The sequence below is a fragment of the Cydia fagiglandana genome, chromosome 16, assembly GCF_963556715.1.
Source record: "Cydia fagiglandana chromosome 16, ilCydFagi1.1, whole genome shotgun sequence".
NCBI classification, from domain to species: Eukaryota; Metazoa; Arthropoda; class Insecta; order Lepidoptera; family Tortricidae; genus Cydia; species Cydia fagiglandana.
In genome coordinates, this window is record NC_085947.1 from 186,568 (window position 1) to 205,543 (window position 18,976).

Here is an 18,976-nt window from a genome sequence, read left to right on the forward strand (position 1 = left end):
TTATTTAAAAACGCTCTATTCAGTATGATATTTGCTGTGGCAACATAATTATAACCTATCCTAATCTGTCGCTGTCGATGTCGATTGTCGAGCAGCCGGTTTGGTCTTTGGTGTTGTTTTCATTATCAATTCTACATCAATTACCACATTTTAATAAGAAAGCTAAGTTTAAAAGTGTTAAATGTGTGCTTCATACTTCATAAAGTGAATTAAGCTATTTATAATCATGACGACAAATCCGAGAAAAGGCACCGACCCGGGGCCCTTGGAAGAAAGTGATCAGCTTACAATTCGACCATTGTAAATATTATGTTTATTCACCTATTTCTCATTTCATTGTTGTTTATAGTAGTTGTTTGGCTTTAATTAAAGCGATATTTGCCTTTGTTCAAATATTTATACCGTCAAAAGTTCCTAAATCTCTAATAATCGTAGCAATTTTATTAATTTTAGGAACATTTCTTAAATGTTTCATATGATTATGAAAGAAAGAAGTTAACTTTGAGAGCAACTCTATAAAAATGTGAACGATTTCAGGGGAGCCGGCCAGGAAGTCGGAAGATCATGTATTATGCTGGAATTCAAAGGAAAGAAAATTATGGTAAGATTAAGGATACTTTTACTACTCCATGACAAGTTTTTGATATGCTTTCTTTATCTTATCAAACCGGATTATAATTACAGTTGCATTTATTTTTAAACATGGTTAAAGTCATAATTGGGTTGCTATACCCAGTTGATAAAATTTATTTATTTATCGTATGGCATTATACACTGTGTTTTTAAATATTAACATGCATATCATAGCTTAAATAAAATAAAAATATATTTAGGCTTATAGCCTGGGATTTGCTTGGCACCTATTCCCATGAATTATTAGCACTTTTAAGACAAAAATTTACTACTCGCTTACCTTTCAAACCAAATGGAAACCATATGCTTTACAACTCGACTACCAATCAAACAATACAGAGGAAGGTCAATGTGAAGAAGACTGCCTATAAGGAAAGACTGTACTTGTTTCATTTCACATTTCATTTTATTTATTTTCCATTCAATCAGTACTAACCAAACCTTACATGCTAATTGGCATTAATACTTAATGTCTAACAATCTAACATGCATTAATCACTAAAAACAAAATGTAGACATACAAATTGTAACTTCACTTATTTAAATGAGATTTCATTAATCAACTGGAATAAATGTCATACCTATACAAAGCACACATTTCATCTGTTACATAGATAGGCACTGAGTGTGCAAAAATATTATTGGGAGCCTATAATGTCCCACTGCTGGGCAAAGGCCTCCACCCGCATAAAACAAAATGAATAAATTTAATTAAATGTCAACTGTAGAATTTTTAATATTGGTGTATGTCAATTCACTCAAAATTAAATTTAAATTAATCTGTTATTCTTGTGTGTTTGTACGCATACTTATACTTATAGAAGATAGAAGATCAGTAGAGCAGAAAAAGTGAAGCTCATCAGAAGATTGTCTGAGCGACATATGTGTATAAATATGGGAGTTGTTGCCCTATGATGGTGTCCCCTGCAATACATTTTAAGTATACGCTGGTCTTTCCCATATTGACATTAATGAACCTTTTTGTATGTGTTGTTTCGTAGTTGGACTGTGGTATCCACCCGGGGCTGTCGGGCATGGACGCCCTGCCGTTTGTGGACCTGATAGAGGCAGATGAAGTTGACCTTCTTCTGATTTCACAGTAAGTTTTTAATTTTCATTAATTTAAGAGGACATCATTAAAGAAGGTTCCAACAACACAGACAAATGATTAGTATTGAACCTTCGGATGAGGGGAAGGCCTATGTCTAATGATTGTCCCCAGCTTGAAACTGATTATGATTCCAGAATTTAGTACTTAGAAACAATAATTTATTTTATGAATATTTTCAGTTTCCACCTGGACCACAGTGGAGCCCTGCCCTGGTTCCTCACTAAGACGTCGTTCAAAGGCCGAGTGTTCATGACGCACGCCACCAAGGCCATCTACCGCTGGCTGGTCTCGGACTACATCAAAGTCAGGTGGGTGTAGGGTTGCCATACGTCCGGATTTGTCCAGACATGTCAGGATTTTTGACCCTTTGTCCGGATTGCGGCCGGACTTGGCAAGTGTCCGGATTTATAGGAATGACCTTATAAAAAAAATGTTCACGTGATATACTGCGTAACGAATGCGATACGGGGTCGGGCGGAGGGAAAGGGAAAGGTAGATCCACGATACAGTACACCGCAGAGAGCAGCGCGCCGCCGGGGCGTCGTTCAAGCTACGCCAAATCTCTGTTACAAGAAATGTCCGGACTTTCAGGGTGATGTCAGAATTTTATCAGGACATTTAATTTCTTCCATATGGCAACCCTAGGTGGGTGGTGTTTATCAATTCTTGCACTAGTATGGCACAATCGTTTAATTCATATTTTTCCTTGTGTTTAAATATACTTAATATTATCAGTCACAAATTTATGGAAAAATCAAATAATATATATTTTTTATTTTCTATCTATTGAATCTTTTAAACTACTGAATTGATTTTATTAATTAGAAGTATTTTTTTTATTATGGCTAGAGTTAGATCGAGCTATATTGGCAGCGATTTTGTCAGCCCAGACTGAACAAACGTCATAATTTCGTAGAAGTTTGACGTTTAAAATAACACTTGCACAGCCTGGGCTATCAAAATTCCTGACAACTTAGCTTGGTCTAACTCTTTGCGATTTACATATTTTTTACCCTAGCCTGTGCCTATTCTAGAGACAGTAAGACTGTTAAACAGCTGCCAGACTTACATGAATTGGAATAAACATTAACGAAATGTGTAATATTGCAGCAACATATCAACAGAGCAGATGCTGTACACCGAGTCGGACCTGGAGGGCTCCATGGACCGCATCGAGACGGTGAACTTCCACGAGGAGAAGGACGTGCGGGGCGTGCGCTTCTGGGCGTACAACGCCGGCCACGTGCTGGGCGCCGCCATGTTCATGATCGAGATCGCGGGCGTCAAGGTACACTCACACAAGAGCAGGGGCTGTACACCGAGTCGGACCTGGAGGGCTCCATGGACCGCATCGAGACGGTGAACTTCCACGAGGAGAAGGACTTGCGGGGCGTGCGCTTCTGGGCGTACAACGCCGGCCACGTGCTGGGCGCCGCCATGTTCATGATCGAGATCGCGGGCGTCAAGGTACACTCACACAAGAGCAGGGGCTGTACACCGAGTCGGACCTGGAGGGCTCCATGGACCGCATCGAGACGGTGAACTTCCACGAGGAGAAGGACTTGCGGGGCGTGCGCTTCTGGGCGTACAACGCCGGCCACGTGCTGGGCGCCGCCATGTTCATGATCGAGATCGCGGGCGTCAAGGTACACTCACACAAGAGCAGGGGCTGTACATCGAGTCGGACCTGGAGGGCTCCATGGACCGCATCGAGACGGTGAACTTCCACGAGAGAGATGTGTAGGGCGTGCGCATCTAGGCCGTCCAATGTTGGCCACCTGTTGGGGGGGCCGCTATTTTTATCATTGAGTTCGCAGGCGTCAAGGTTAGAATTAGAACCCTTTATTCCCAATGTATTTCACAAGATACTATTTATATTGCCCTTCGACGCTAATGACAGCCAGAAAGATCTCTGTTCGACTGTTTTTGTTCAATCAAATTGAGTTTCAAGCGGTACCTAGGATGTCCAGACGGGTCTTCGATAACTTGAACCGTTAAGTAGGCACGTCCGTCAGAGTTTATGATCGTCATCCATATGGACTCATTACTGGCAAAAATGAGTATCTAACAAGATACGATAATTAAGTGTAAGATTACAAAAATAATATTATGAGATAATTACATCTTTTTGTTCGTATTTGTAGATAATTATTTTTTCTCTTTTTGCGCGAGTGAGGTTTGTACTCATGGATAACACAAACCGCAGTTATATTAATGATGTGTAAAGCTGTTCTGTTGATTCGTAGGTGTTGTACACGGGAGACTTCTCGCGGCAGGAGGACAGGCATCTGATGGCAGCCGAGATTCCCACCGTGCATCCAGATGTACTCATCACTGTGAGTTCAACTGTTTATTTGATAAGCAATGTGCATTTTATAGAACCTAATGATCTATTTTAATATCCCAAATAGTGCCAAATAATACTGACCAGCGAAATGCTATACATGGAAGTATTCTGTCCGCTCAATTATGACCCAACGCAAACTACCCCGCGATAGGCGGTACTTACAAACTGCTCGATTGGCAATCTCAGTACGACCGAGATGACAGTCAGTGACAAATGGCTAAATTGATTTATAAAAACAACGTTTTTTTGTAATTAAAAATATATCCATGTGTCGTGAAGTGGTGCAGAAGTTATTTTAGTTCATACCAAGGACAGTGGAATCACTTTTCACTTGTAGTAAACAGATAACTTCAGTAGAATTTGGAAAAAACATGACGATTTGTTTTCAATACTACCGTGCTAAGCTAAAACGTAACAACTGCATACGACTTTCATAACAACATACGACTTTTTAAATTGCGAGGATAATAGGGATGGTGTTATGCTAAATGAAGTAGACTATTTTATTAACTTGTGTTTGGTTTAGGTATTTTCTATATAATTATAAATGTAGTAATAAATTCCTTCTTACAGATCTTGTATTTTTCTTTTTTATTTCATGAGATCGAGCTATAAAAAAACTACCTAGTTATTTCAAATTAATAATCAAATTTGGTATTGTCATTTTACATTACTTTCCATTCAGATTCCCACAAGATGCTATTCGCAGAGAACTATGGAAAAAAGCTGTCCAATTAGAGAGACATGAAATTGAGTGGATGCCTGGCAAGATATCTAGAATATGTTCTATTCATGAGATATAACCCGTGAGATAATCATACCCGGTCTCCTATATGTAGATACATTTTTCCTATCATGCTTTCACTGAATTAATTTAACAAATACACACATTATCTGAAAATGTTGATCATTTGAAGCCAACCTCTACTGTCTCTCTGTAGAAAAGAGCGGCAAACATATTAACTCACATTATAGACGGGTCTAACGCGAATTATATTCAATTACCTTGATTTTACCGACGTAAATCAGTTTCGTTTCGTATAATGTGAGTTAATATGTGTTCAAAACGCGAAAGTTTAAAATATTATAAGAGCGGCAAATTTAGAAAATGTAAGCGCGCGAACGGCTGTGGTCCTATACAAAATTTTAATTTTGCACCTTTTTCTACTGACAAACTTGCTTGACCGGCTATATACATATAAAATATTCTGAACTGAAAGTGGGGATTTATTGTGACTCCGCCTGTTCAAATATTTTCGACCCGATTCGTGTACCCATGTAAATTTTGCAAACTGTATAGCCAGTCCGATTTCTAAGATCAAGTTCGCCATACATTTACTATGGCGTACTTGATCTTAGAAAAACGGACAGACTATACCTGAACGTGACTTCGCACTGCCATGCATATTGATAATAAAATATACAAAATACTTATTATAGCGGAATACATTTATACAACAATGATATATTTACTTATGTTGAGTTAGTCTGTCTTGTCATAACAACATTTTAACTAGTTATCTTTTAATCTGCATTAAATTATTATACGTGAATTATTTGACTGGTTCTTCACTGTATGGCATAAACCTATCCCTGTCCAAGTCATATTCTAATCAAATATGAACCACGAACTCTCAGCGGCCAGTACGTACAGCAAGAAGGTTATTAGCGGATTAATGTCGCTGATTGGTAGTTATTGACATTATATGCATTTCATCTACACTTAGCTATGTGCCATTAGTGTAATAAAGATGACTATTATTTCGTTTACCAGCTTTGATTACAGGCTCTGTAAACGCGTCGTCTTATTTGAATGTAGGCATAATTGTGTGTGTGTGCTAATTTGGCCCGAGAATTTCAACGGTAATGTTCCTAAAGGCGGTATCCTTAGTTATATATGATCGCAGATACTGACATGACAGTTTGAATGTTCAACTTAATCCAATCCAATGGCAATTTTAGTACAAAAGCACTCAGATTGGGTAGTAAATTCGGTCTGTATATGGCATTTCTTTCAGTTAATTATTTAGAAATCACTGGTAAAATGAGTGTGTTGTGTGTATAGGAGTCCACGTACGGCACCCACATCCACGAGAAGCGCGAGGAGCGCGAGAGCCGCTTCACCGGGCTCGTGCAGGACATCGTGACCCGCGGCGGCCGCTGCCTAGTGCCCGTGTTCGCACTAGGGCGGGCGCAGGAGTTACTGCTCATTCTAGGTCAGTTTTGATTAAACGATTCAATAATAAAACTTAAATCGTGAAATCGTGCCATCTAATATTCATAAGAAAATGGTGAAAAAGTGGGCACAAACTTGTGTCTAAGGTTGGTATTTCACCTGTCCAATTTCCCTCTCTCTCTCTCACTAAGCAAAATATGAGATGCACATACAAATACAGAGTGGACAAAGATATTGGACAGATGGAATACCACCATATTTCCGTAGGTTTTATTAAAACATGCCTTATTTGTTGCAGACGAGTACTGGTCCCTCCACCCCGAGCTCCAAGACGTACCGATCTACTACGCTTCATCTCTGGCCAAGAAATGTATGGCTGTCTACCAAACATACGTAAATGCCATGAACGACCGCATTCGGAGGCAGATCGCGGTCAACAACCCCTTCGTGTTCAGGCATATCTCCAACCTTAAGGTAAGTCTACAGTCTACACAAAAGCGCTGTCGATTGTAATAGATATCTACCGTTATGCCTATAATATATCTTTGAATCATTTTGTTTTATTCTCATTTGGTGGTCCGTTACGATTTGGTGCCATGACCAGGATTTAAAACAATATTAATATATAAAACTATAATTAATATACAGAATATATTATCTATATCTTAGAATATATTGCAGAATTCGTTACGCATATAATTTTACTAAAATTTATCTTCGCCAATGGCGTTCTCCTCTCCAATAGCAAACACATCCAACTCCGGCTTCACCTTATCGTACAAATGCGGAAAGGCACCTTCTGCCCCGTACTGTTTCCTCACTCTCTCATACAGCGTCAAATCGAACATCTCCTCAAACTCCTCCCGCCTCATAAATATATCCGCATACAAGAACGAAAAACCCCCAACTTCTCTAGTAAACTTCTCCATTTTCCTCATCGCATGTACAGGGTTGTATTTCTTCTTGTCTTTCACCTTCCCGGGCACCCCGTATACTCCCAAATCATTATACATCGCGTAGTTGGTACCAGGTACCATATATTTAGGGTTAGGTCTCTTTAATTGTCCAGAAGACGGCCCGTGATCTATAACTTTACATGGATACACTAGTAATGGATACTTGTCGAAAAGCTCAGTCGCTATTTCTACTTGTTTTTCCAATTCTTTAATAGGGAGTACAATATCTTGGAACACTTGCTTAGTAAAAGTATATTCACGTACTCCGGGGGTCGTGGTAAATTTCAAAAACGCTGGTTTAGGCGGTAATAGCCAACCGAATAGTGTTCTGAACAGAAAATTATTACCGAATGAAAGCATGTCTTCCACCACCCAGAATATCGCTCTATTATGCCTTAGCAAGTAATCTCTCAACGGAATCAGTTCTTCCGATTCACCTTTCTTCAAAAAGCTTTCAACGTGCTTGTAAAACCAGGGTTTATACCATTTCGAGCACTCATTGACAGGTATCTTGGGGTCGTAGTCCGCGTAGTCTCCCGTCATGATTACAGCCTCGTTTTCGCTAAAGATCGTGCCTTCGATATAGTCTGGGAATTCCTTTGGTTTTTCTTCATATGCTCCTGATAATTCCCTCATCATATTACAGTAGTTTTCTTGTCCTTTAACTGGGATGTACTTAATCTTTATATACGGTTTGATTTTGACGATTCTCAGCGTCAAAGCGACTAGAAAGCCAAGACTTCCATGCGACCACGGTAGGGTTTGATAGAGTTCTTTGTGTTCGTGTGGCGTGGCCGTTACCACGGAGCCGTCGGCGACCACAACTTCGTAGCTGGTGATGGTCTCGTGGTACAGGCCCGCTTTGTGCGAGTGCGTTGACATGCCGGTACCGAACGCCAGACCTAAGGACAGATAAAGTTAAAATTGTGAGATACGTAACGTAAGGCAGCAGTGATTGGAGGCAAAGAGCTAAAAGATCCACATCATTAATGTGCCGATGGAAGACGCCTATGTTTAGTAGTAGGCTGATGATGAATAGTTGACCACTGTTATCGACTCACCTCCAAGCGTGGCATCATCTAGTTCGATGGTGACCGCCAACGAGTACCCTCTGGGGATGAGGAACTTGGTGATGTCTCCGATGGTGACCATCGGCTCCACGCGGACCGTCATGTTGGCTTCATCCAGCTCCAAGATGTCATACAGGGGGATAGGGACCTGTTTAAGAAAAAAATTGACCATACAGTTGACTATACATAAAGTAAAAAAAAATGTATGAAAAAGTGGCAAAAGAAATGTAATAGGTATTTCATGTAGATCCGAGTAAATAAAAGAGATAGTGTGTGTGTGTGTGTGTGTGTGTGTGTGTGTGTGTGTGTGTGTGTGTGTGTGTGTGTGTGTGTGTGTGTGTGTGTGTGTGTGTGTGTGTGTGTGTGTGTGTGTGTGTGTGTGTGTGTGTGTGTGTGTGTGTGTAGTGGTGTGTGTGTGTAGTGTGTGTGTGTGTGTGTGTTATGCACTGATTGTTCACATTAAATAATAGTACTTATTCAAAAGAACTGAAAACTTTTGCCCACCTCGCTTCGCGTCGGTTATGTATGGTTATGTATGTATGTACCTATGTGGCAATTTGCTTTTACACGGGTGGTAAATCAACAAAAGTTTTCAACTGTCATTAATCTTCTTCTTCGGAGTTTGATTTAAGTAACTACTAACATAATGGTCCCTAAATTAAACGAGAAATTATATAGGTACGTGTCCAACTCATGTGTAACTCTGTGAAATCGTGAATTTTCTCCAATGTCACTCACCCGATGGTGCAGATGTTTTTGGAAGAATGTGGTGGAGAGCGACTGCCAGTTAGGCCGCGCGGTGCACAGCAGGCGGCGGTTGTCTTGCTCCAGCATATTCCATGCCTGCACCTGAAGCAGACAAAAAGGTGAGCTGGCATTAGTAGACTGTAGAATGAGAGCTTAATTACTTTGTGGTTTTGTAATTCGTCTATTGTGAGAATAATAAACAATATAGCGAATGAGTGTCTTTTACAACGATAACATAACATGGCTGCTAAAGATCTTGAATCTCTGAAAAATATTGACTAATGGTCAGTGCAAATAGCAACATTCTTAACTGTCCATCGGTGGACCTTATGCCTTTTGTAATAAGGTTTACCGATGGACAGTTAACAGTGTGGGCGATGGCACTAACCTGTCGCTGTATCTCGCGGACCCTTTCATCATGGTTGGTGGTGGTGAAGCGACGTGCAGCCGCTTGCAGTTTCAAGAACAGACTGAACAGGAAGCTGGCTGGCAGGCAGAAGACAAGGACAACCAGTTCTCGGTGCTCTTCTAGCCAGCCGATGATGCGGGCTTTCCACGATGAGGGCAGCATGGCTGCCGAGGAGATAGGGATTAGATTGGAACACAGGAATGAAGCTCAATGACCACCCCCAACTGGTTATTTCTCTGCGTGCCTAGCGCACGCACGGCGCGGAACGGTCCTCATCACTGTTAGTGCTTGAAAATCATACCTATTCTCTCAGAAACATGAAGCGAGATGACCAGCACTCTATATTTAGAATTAAGCTAAAGCGTTACATATTGTCTAAGGCGTTTTACACTTGAAAAGTTCTGTTGCTAGAAATTTGTCTTCATCTCACTGTGACAATAAGGGATCATCCATTAATTACGTCACACGAATTTCTAGGTTTTTTGACCCCTCCCCCCCTCCTTGTCACACTTGGTCACATCTTGCAACTCCCTGGTCACATTTTAATAAAAAAATATTTTTGGTAAAAGAAATATTAGTAATTTTATAACACAAAACCAATTAGGAACGAATTATTTAAATGTACAGCGAATAAAAAAATACATATAAATTAATTTTCAGTTACTGATGAATAGTGATGAAGTTAAAATGACGTCACAATGTTTGTGACTCCCCCCTCCCCCATGTCACAACATGTCACATTTTCTTGACCCCCTCCCCCCCTAAACGTGTGACGTAATTAATGGATGACCCCTAATCGACTTTCAGATATAAAGATGATGACTTAAAAAAAAAGGATTTCGTGGTTATATTGTACTCCGACTGACACTTCAAATGCGCGTTAAAATAAACTTCCTACAAATATGTATATTACTAAATTACAAACCGTAAATAAACATAACAGTGCATGATATCAACATGTCTACGAGTATAAATTGTCCCCTATATTTAGACCACTCAAATTCGCTTCATATTTGAGACTGACTAACAAACAATAAATAGAAGAGATTATTTTGATAACTTTACCAATCATGAACACCTGTGTTGTGATCCTTAATGATTATCTCAGCTGATAGCTAAGAATCCGTGTCTAGATTGGACGACATGGGACAAATATAGGTTTTTTGCCACATACGAACGGACAACAGAGTTAAAATAAAGTACCTAAATAACCAAATTCAGTTTGAGTACCTACTTATATATCTCATAATTCTGTCCTTTAGAAATATAAGTTCAAGAACACTGCACAATTTCGAGAGTGCACTGCTGCAAAATTACTATTTTTAGCAACAATGATATATCACGATTAACTTTTGATAATAACGAACAGATTTATAAAGATAACAAAAATTTATATCAATATATAATAACAAATAACGATATACTTATTCACTGAAAAGCCGGTAATAATAAAATTGGTATCGAGAAACAAGTATAGTCCGATAATTTTAACATTCTGTAGAACTGTCAGTTCTTCCAATACGGTCGCAACACTCGTAACTGTGCATCAGGGGACCTTATTACAAAAGGCATAAGGTCCACCGATGAACAGTTAACAGTGGGGGCGATGGTACCGGTTTTGTTCGTAAACACTACAAACACTCACTCAAAACGTATGTTTTTAATCAAAATATACATAAACAAATTACCAGTCCATTAAACAAATCATACTGTTTTAACGAAAAATAACATTTAAATTACTTTCCACAATTTGTCTTTTAGATAACTTTATATTTAATTTTAAAACATGTTCTGAATGATATCTTAACCTAAAATAGCGTGCGCCTACCTTATAACCTTGAGCAAGATCAATTCATTGAATAATATTCGACGGACTGGCGTATTTGCGCTCGAGTTAAGTAATTTGACTCTCTATTCACCGTTGATAAGGACTATCGCACGTCACAGAAGTTTGCGATAGTGTGTTGCCAGGCGATGCTTTAAAATATTTGGGAGATAAACACTAGTAAAAAAAGATTTTAAATGATTTGGGTAATTGTCTAAATTGTACATTTTTACATTGAATGAATCATAAGATATTGGAATGTACTAAATTGTTTTGAACATATTGTTGTTTGCAGGGTATCGACCATTTCGAGGACATCGGTCCGTGCGTGATACTGGCGTCGCCCGGCATGATGCAGTCGGGGCTGTCGCGGGAACTGTTCGAGTCCTGGTGCACCGACCCCAAGAATGGAGTCATCATTGCCGGTACCTAACTTTCTTTGAGAAATATCTAGAAATACCTATATCTCGGCCGGATTTACCAGCCTTGTGTTACTAGAGGGTCTCGCGTCGCTCGGCCGTTTTTTATACTTCACTCGGCATAGTTCCCTGATTCCGCACACTGTCTCTATTACCACGCATGTTTTAAAAGATTTGGCGCGTGTTTTATTATGTAATTTATAAGCAAATATGTATTAGTAATATTTGTCCATTCCTACAGGTTACTGCGTCGAAGGCACACTGGCCAAGACAATCCTTTCCGAGCCTGAAGAAGTAACATCCATGTCAGGCCAGAAGCTGCCACTACGGATGTCGGTCGATTACATCTCCTTTTCCGCCCACACCGACTATCAGCAGACCTCAGAATTTATCAACATACTGAAACCACCGCATGTCGTAAGTAACTCAACCAAACCACCAAACCAAATATCTAAACCATCTTCGAGCTGGAGGGAGTAATCTCCAGGGGCGGGGCATCTACTGCTGCTACTCATGTCATGGCCATCGACTACATCGATTATTTTCGCACATATTGTCTATTAGGTAGGCCGAATATTACGATGTGTCCTCACATTCTATATTTATTTTATCAGTATTATTTTTTGTTCTTTATTTTATTCGGTTGTGAGTTACAATTTGGTGCCGTGACCAGGATTGAATATGACCAATGATGGAATTTTTAATACATTCCTTTTGTTTAATAAACCATAAACGGATTTGACTTGTTCAGGTGTTAGTCCATGGCGAGCAAAACGAGATGTCCCGTCTAAAGGCTGCTCTACAGCGCGAGCACCGCGGCGCGCTCCATGTGCACACACCGCGCAACACACAACAACTATCGCTCACGTTCAGAGGGGACAAGACTGCTAAGGTGAGTGAACAGGCACCTTCTGGGCGAGCTCGCTCCATCGTAGGCCACGTCTACGCCTCGGCTAGTCTGTGATCATGAGTAAGCCCATTCATAATAAAAAAAAGGTACCAAAAATACACTACACAATTGCACCAAAAATAGCGGAGGCCTTTAAAGGAATTAAGGTGATATAGGAACAGCTTATGCGTTCATTTCGTATTACCAGTCCCAGATTACCTAAAGGTGAATTTCACACTGACATTGACACTACGATCTGCCGCGGTGATCAGAGCGGTAGATTAAACGATGTGTAATGAAATGAAATATTTATTTGTAAAGAAATAGGTATACATAAATGATATTATTCTATAGACAGTGTCTCCATTTTCAGCCTATTACAGACATACAAATTAAATAACCTTACAACTATATTTACAGAACTTATTATATCTAGTATATTTACATTATTGCTTTATTACGAAATGGCAAAGTGTTCCGAATTGTACATTTACATTGTACATTTTTTCTAAACACCATTTTGATTTAAATTGCGGTAAGTCCAATTCTTTCAATTCGTTAGGGAGATAGTTATAAATTGTTGTGCACATAAATACTATATTTTTATTAACAAGGGCAGAGGTTGTTCCCGGATAAGGTGGTGTAGTTATAATACGCAACGCCACCACTTGCCGGTGACCGTGTGATGAACAGGAGTAAAAGTAGGAAAGCGGACACCGGGCGCCGAAGCAAAAGCATCGGATGCAACCGAGGCTAAGATAAAAGAGCTCTCTCTCTCCACACTTTATAATTGGTGTCTACAGGTGATGGGGTCCCTGGCGGTGGAGCCCCCCGAAGAAGGGAAACAACTTCAAGGCATATTGGTCAAACGGAACTTCAACTACCACATATTGGCGCCGCAGGACCTCAATAGTTAGTACACCGCTGTTTTGATTTAAAAGTTCTTCTGTTGAAAACTAATGCTATAATGTAATGTTTCTCACGCACATTTCTTAGCTCTTATACCAATACCTATACGTATTTCTTTCAATTTAGCGGCCTAAGAACCCTCTTCTTTACGCAATAACTTGTATAGTGATTAAGAGATAATATGTAAACGCCAGCTGTCGCTCCATTTGATTAAATGTTTTATTGACTAAAAATTGGTAGGTTGATGAGTTAGAGGATATTGCTATTTATTTTTCTTTATTTTTAAATGTTTTTTAGATTGGCCTATTATGTTAGGCTAATAATAAATGTATTCCCAACAAATGTGTGATTATCTCGTTTTTATTTATTGATGTTCAGAATACACGGAGCTGACGCAATCCGAAGTGTCCCAACGACAATCCATCCACTACGCCGGCTCGCTGGCGCTTCTGCGGCATGTGGTCGTGCAGGTAGGCAGCTATTCATACATATTCTTCATTGCTAAACATGCTGTTACATGGCATATGGCATGTGCCCTGTCAGGGCGTAGCAAATTAAATACCTAAATTAAACAATATACAACACGTATTATTGTTGAAGGTGGCCGGCAACGTGGAGTTCGTGACGGAGACCAAGTGGCGGCTGTACCAGTGCGTCGAGCTCACGGTCGACAACGGCATGATCACACTAGAGGTATCACACTCACATCCAGCCAGCTCCTTTATTATTGTTGAAGGTGGCCGGCAACGTGGAGTTCGTGACGGAGACCAAGTGGCGGCTGTACCAGTGCGTCGAGCTCACGGTCGACAACGGCATGATCACGCTAGAGGTATCACACTCACATCCAGCCAGCTCCTTTATTATTGTTGAAGGTGGCCGGCAACGTGGAGTTCGTGACGGAGACCAAGTGGCGGCTGTACCAGTGCGTCGAGCTCACGGTCGACAACGGCATGATCACGCTAGAGGTATCACACTCACATCCAGCCAGCTCCTTTATTATTGTTGAAGGTGGCCGGCAACGTGGAGTTCGTGGCGGGTAGGACCTTGGGCCTTTGGGGGCTATACCTATCTATATTTGCCAGGTCGATGACGGGCAAGCGCGCCGACATTGACCTATCTTTATTTTGTCGAAGTATTTTTTGGTGATAACCGATTAGACCATCTGACGTTACGCAATTTTGGCTTCGAAGTTTAATCTTCAAGGTGACTTTTTCAACAGGACATTTTGACAACAACAAGAGTGGTCATAAGTTATAACATAGCAGTGTTTAGTTGGTCGGTAATAATGATCCGTGTCCGTTCTGTGTCAGTGGCAAGCGTCGCCGGTGTCGGACATGTACGCGGACGCGCTGGTGGCGGCCATCTTGTCGGCGTCCTCCCTCCCCACCCCGCGCGCCCTGCCGCTCGCGCCCAAGCTGGACCGCATGCACTTCAAGGTGAGCCTTGCGCCCCTACACGTAAGGTTCCAATTGCAGTAGCCACTGTCGGACATGTACGCGGACGCGCTGGTGGCGGCCATCTTATGGGACGCAGAAAAGACTTTCTGCCTACTTCAAGAGCTTTAGCTGAGCGCCCAAGTTGGACCGCATGCAATTTAAGGTGTCCCAAAATGTTTATATTGGCTTTATGCTCAATAGTGAATAAGTTTTTATTTTAACGATTGACGTCAACAAATTACATTTTTTTTAAGTACCTACTGCTTGATTTAAATTCTATTCTTTCTTGACAGATTACGACTAAGGATATGTTGGTCGAATTTGGATTTGCGTCTCATATTTTGCTTAAAACGTAAAATGTACATTGGACAAAGAAATTGGATAGGTGGAATACCACCCTTAGTTAATAATAGTATCGGCTGTCATAATATGAATTGCATCCTTGTATTGTTTGCAGGAGTGCGTGATCGAGATGCTGCAGGAGATGTTCGGCGAGAACTCGGTGCCCAAGATGTTCAAGGGCGACAAGCTGCACGTGGACGTGGCCGGCAAGCGCGCCGACATCGACCTGGCGCACATGGTCAGTTCACACACATTTACCATATTACGAGGGGCAAACTGAAAGTGTTTAGAGTAGAAAAAGCTGAAGTAATTAGGACGTTACTCTTTATTTTAATGCGTGTTTTATCTCTTTCTGACCACGCGTACAAATTTTCATTAGGATAGGATTACCCTGAAGCGCACACAGCTCATTCTTCCAATGCCTTTTTTGTATGGCGATTTTAGGTCCTCGGGGAGGTTTTGTATGAAATTCATGAGGTACCCATCGGGATTCAAGCTTTTTTGACACAAAATAATTTAAGCAAGATTTTTTTAACAGTGTCATATGAATACTGAGGGATATCAAAAACTACTGATATACAATTTTTTGCCAGTATTTTTTATTAACCGCACAACTGTGCGATGTACACTTTTGACGTCACTCTTGAATGACATGCTTCTCTATGATCATCCGTTGAATAACTACAAAAGCGATTAAATGTGTAATTTAAAAAATAAACAGACGTACAAGAACTAGGCTTCATTATGAAACTATAACTGAAGCCTACTGTAACTCTGTTGTTGGCTGAGCCCACAATGAAAATCGTTATAAATAGTAATACGAAAAAATTCTTAGGTCGAAATTGGAATAACGCTCGACGTACAATTTCCAAATTGCCATCAATCCTGAAACACAGATAACGACCAAATTGCATATAGCTCAAAAAAAGTATAGAGTTATATTTTCATAAATAATATGCCTCTTTTTGTTATATGATCTCTAAGTAGCCTTTTCTAAGAACTTTCAGAGTTGCCTACGTAAGGACTGTATCGTTTATTATAAATACAACTTTACTTAGCCGTTTTTTCTGGTATTATATTTTTATTAAAAAAATACACATATAGTTTAATTGGTGCTTTAATAATAAGTAACATTTCGTCCTGGGAGATCACGTAAAGCATATGGTTTGGACAATATTTACCCAATCCTCCCGAGTAACTACAACGATTTTGGACAAATACTACAAGAAAATTTACGGTTTGCGAACAAGATGAGATATTACACAAAAAAAACGTACTATGTAAACAGCAATTACATATGATTCGTAAAGCGAAACATCTGGGCATAGTCTAATCATTTCTTTTAGTTGGAAAAAAAGTTTTGGATCTGTGCTTGGTGGCCTTTTAGAGAATATGGCATGTTACTTACGACAACCGCGACTTTGGTATACAATATAACCATCATGGAGCGTTTCTATCGACCTGTTCTAGCCATGGTTCAACGCCATGAATGTCCGTTAGGCTTTGGATTTCGGGAGATTCTTTTAGCTGTTTCCCTTATTTCGCTGGCGTCAGAAATTGACGGGAATCCAAAATGTTGCATAAAAAGTCGTTTTCATGTAAAGATAAAAAATCACCACATTTATTCTGTGGATGTTCAATTGAGCAATCATGAAAAGGACACTTAGATGGCATATTTTGGCAGCATATTAACCTTTTGTTTCTTTAAATCGTACCAAGGAAACGGTGAAATAGTCTCAAATTAAGCTCGATAGGCTTGTCCAAATTACATTTGCTAGACGGTATTAAAATCAGCATAAAGTCCCTAAAATAAAATAAAATAAATGTAAAACCTTCTTATATCAGATATGGCTTAAAAATACGCCCAGATTATACCTTAAGAACATAGTAATACAAAATAATACACACGTCAACAGTTAGACCAGGTTTAATCTGTATTTATAATAAACGATACAGTCCTTACTACTACTACTTCGCCGGTTCAGCGAGCCGAAGTGGATCTTGGCCTTCGACGCTAGATTGCGTCATTCGTTCCTTTCCTGTGCGATCTGACGCCATTCAGCCGCTTGCATGCCACATAGGTCTTCGCATACATTTATGTATTTCGATTTTGAATTAAAATTTTAATAATTTAGTTTATGTTTAAAAGTAGATATCGCTTTGTATAAGCGTTAATTTTGTAAACGTCATTTGCACCATTCCAATAACTCGTGGTTAACCCATTAAACCTGGAGCTACCATGGTCACCGGTACAATTTGACACTGATTTAACGCTTTAACCGCTTAACCCCGGGTCAGGGGAATGGTGCAAGTGGCCCTCAGTCGTCTACATTCGCGCCCAAGTGCAATCGCCGGGAACTTTAGGAGCGCCCGTAATGATCCGTTTTTAAAAGTCGATAGGTCGTGAAGAGATATACAACGCGTCATATCAACTTTATCGAAACGTACTTTAATAAATGTATTTCGATAAATGTGGACGTTTTTTACCGTCGACGAGTTAAATATGACCGGACGAGGACCCACGCGAAGTGTCGAAATTTTTTGGTACATGCGGGTGTCATTCGGAAAGATGTCGATTCGAGAACATCCACTGTGAAGAATGAAGCGAATGGTCGTTTTTATAAATGTACGCTTTTTTGTGTGTGGCAGGAGGTGGTGTGTTCCGAGGACGAGAACATCGAGCGCTGCGTGCAGGCGGCCATCAGCAAGCTGTACTCCGCGCTGGCGCCCGTGCGGCCGCCGCCGCCGCCGCCGCCCGTGTAGCGGCGCGGGGGGGAGGGGGGAGGGGGGGAGGGAGGGGCGCGCTCCCCCCCCCCCCCCGCGCCGCGCGCCGGGGGAGGGGGCGCGCCGTGCAGCGGGGGAGAGGAGGAGCCCGGCCCCGCACCGGAGCTAATTGGTAGTCATTTCATTGTCTAATAAAACTACTAGCCGCGTAGCCGACGTGACGATCGCTTACGCTCCGTGACGATCGAAACGCACCCGGCTCTGTCGCGAAAAGCGACGATCGCCCTACACCCCGGAACGTTTACGATTAACGCGTCGGCTAGGCGCTCAAATGTTGACAAAAATTAATTGTCGTAAGGTAATTCGCCGGTAACCGGCCGCCCTAAACTACAAATGAATTCTATTCACCTATAAACATAATTCATTTTAATATAAAGTTTCGATAACTAGCCATCTTATACTGAAATAAATTTTATTCGTAAACAAATTGAATTCATTTTTAGTTTAGAGCAATCGGTTACTAAAACCGGTCAGCTGCTGGCCGATTGTCTCGCATAAAAAATAAGTAAGATAATTCGATAAACTGAACTAAAATAAAATTGAGTGAACGAATGATTATTGTACATATTTTGTATTGTTGGTTATAAGAATAAAAAACAAATGATAGAAATGCTTACTATTTTATTAAATTAGTAACCTTAACATAATATTTACAAAACTTACTATTTACGAACGCACAGCGTCAAAATTAAATTTCAGATTTCTCCATTTAAGTATTTAACGTATAGAAAGAAACCTTTCTTGACTTATAAAAAATTACATTACATTCAAACTTAAACTATAGAACATTCCTGTACAGTCAAGGGTATATATTTTTTAATATCTACAAGGTTACCACAATATCCACCGCCAAAGCGGTCATCGGCAACGCGTAACTGCCCACGGCTAGGCCGTGTCCCTGCGCACGAAGGTCGACGGTCAGC

At 40.4% G+C, this 18,976-nt stretch overlaps 2 protein-coding genes across 2 annotated transcripts; one reads left to right on the forward strand and one right to left on the reverse strand.

Annotated features, from left to right (window-relative positions):
• Positions 1-101: 101 nt before the first annotated feature.
• Positions 102-18,032, forward strand: LOC134672177 (cleavage and polyadenylation specificity factor 73). Its single transcript, XM_063530076.1, has 17 exons — positions 102-300; positions 538-601; positions 1,635-1,732; positions 1,924-2,052; positions 2,855-3,032; positions 3,991-4,080; positions 6,157-6,307; positions 6,566-6,741; positions 11,570-11,699; positions 11,935-12,110; positions 12,445-12,585; positions 13,386-13,494; positions 13,870-13,961; positions 14,092-14,184; positions 14,802-14,927; positions 15,385-15,507; positions 17,919-18,032. Exons 1-17 carry the CDS (start codon positions 227-229, stop codon positions 18,030-18,032), a joined length of 2,064 nt encoding a protein of 687 aa, XP_063386146.1. The 5' UTR covers positions 102-226.
• On the reverse strand, positions 6,972-10,464 carry LOC134672051 (delta(24)-sterol reductase-like). The gene is made up of 5 exons (XM_063529950.1): positions 10,375-10,464; positions 9,429-9,613; positions 9,032-9,142; positions 8,285-8,441; positions 6,972-8,125 (listed from the first exon to the last, which is right to left on the reverse strand). Exons 1-5 carry the CDS (start codon positions 10,406-10,408, stop codon positions 6,972-6,974), a joined length of 1,641 nt encoding a protein of 546 aa, XP_063386020.1. The 5' UTR covers positions 10,409-10,464.
• Positions 18,033-18,976: the final 944 nt, after the last annotated feature.

Bases quoted from the DNA above. Each gene is read 5' to 3' on its own strand.
- LOC134672177 (XM_063530076.1), top strand. From the start codon at position 227: ATGACGACAAATCCGAGAAAAGGCACCGACCCGGGGCCCTTGGAAGAA. The intron at 3,033-3,990 runs GTACACTCACAC...GTTGATTCGTAG, and splicing joins TCGAGATCGCGGGCGTCAAG to GTGTTGTACACGGGAGACTT. The intron at 6,742-11,569 runs GTAAGTCTACAG...TGTTGTTTGCAG, and splicing joins GGCATATCTCCAACCTTAAG to GGTATCGACCATTTCGAGGA.
- LOC134672051 (XM_063529950.1), bottom strand. From the start codon at position 10,408: ATGTTGATATCATGCACTGTTATGTTTATTTACG. The intron at 9,614-10,374 runs GTTTGTAATTTA...TCTCCTCGGCAG, and splicing joins CACTGTTATGTTTATTTACG to CCATGCTGCCCTCATCGTGG. The intron at 8,126-8,284 runs GTGAGTCGATAA...ATCTGTCCTTAG, and splicing joins AGATGATGCCACGCTTGGAG to GTCTGGCGTTCGGTACCGGC.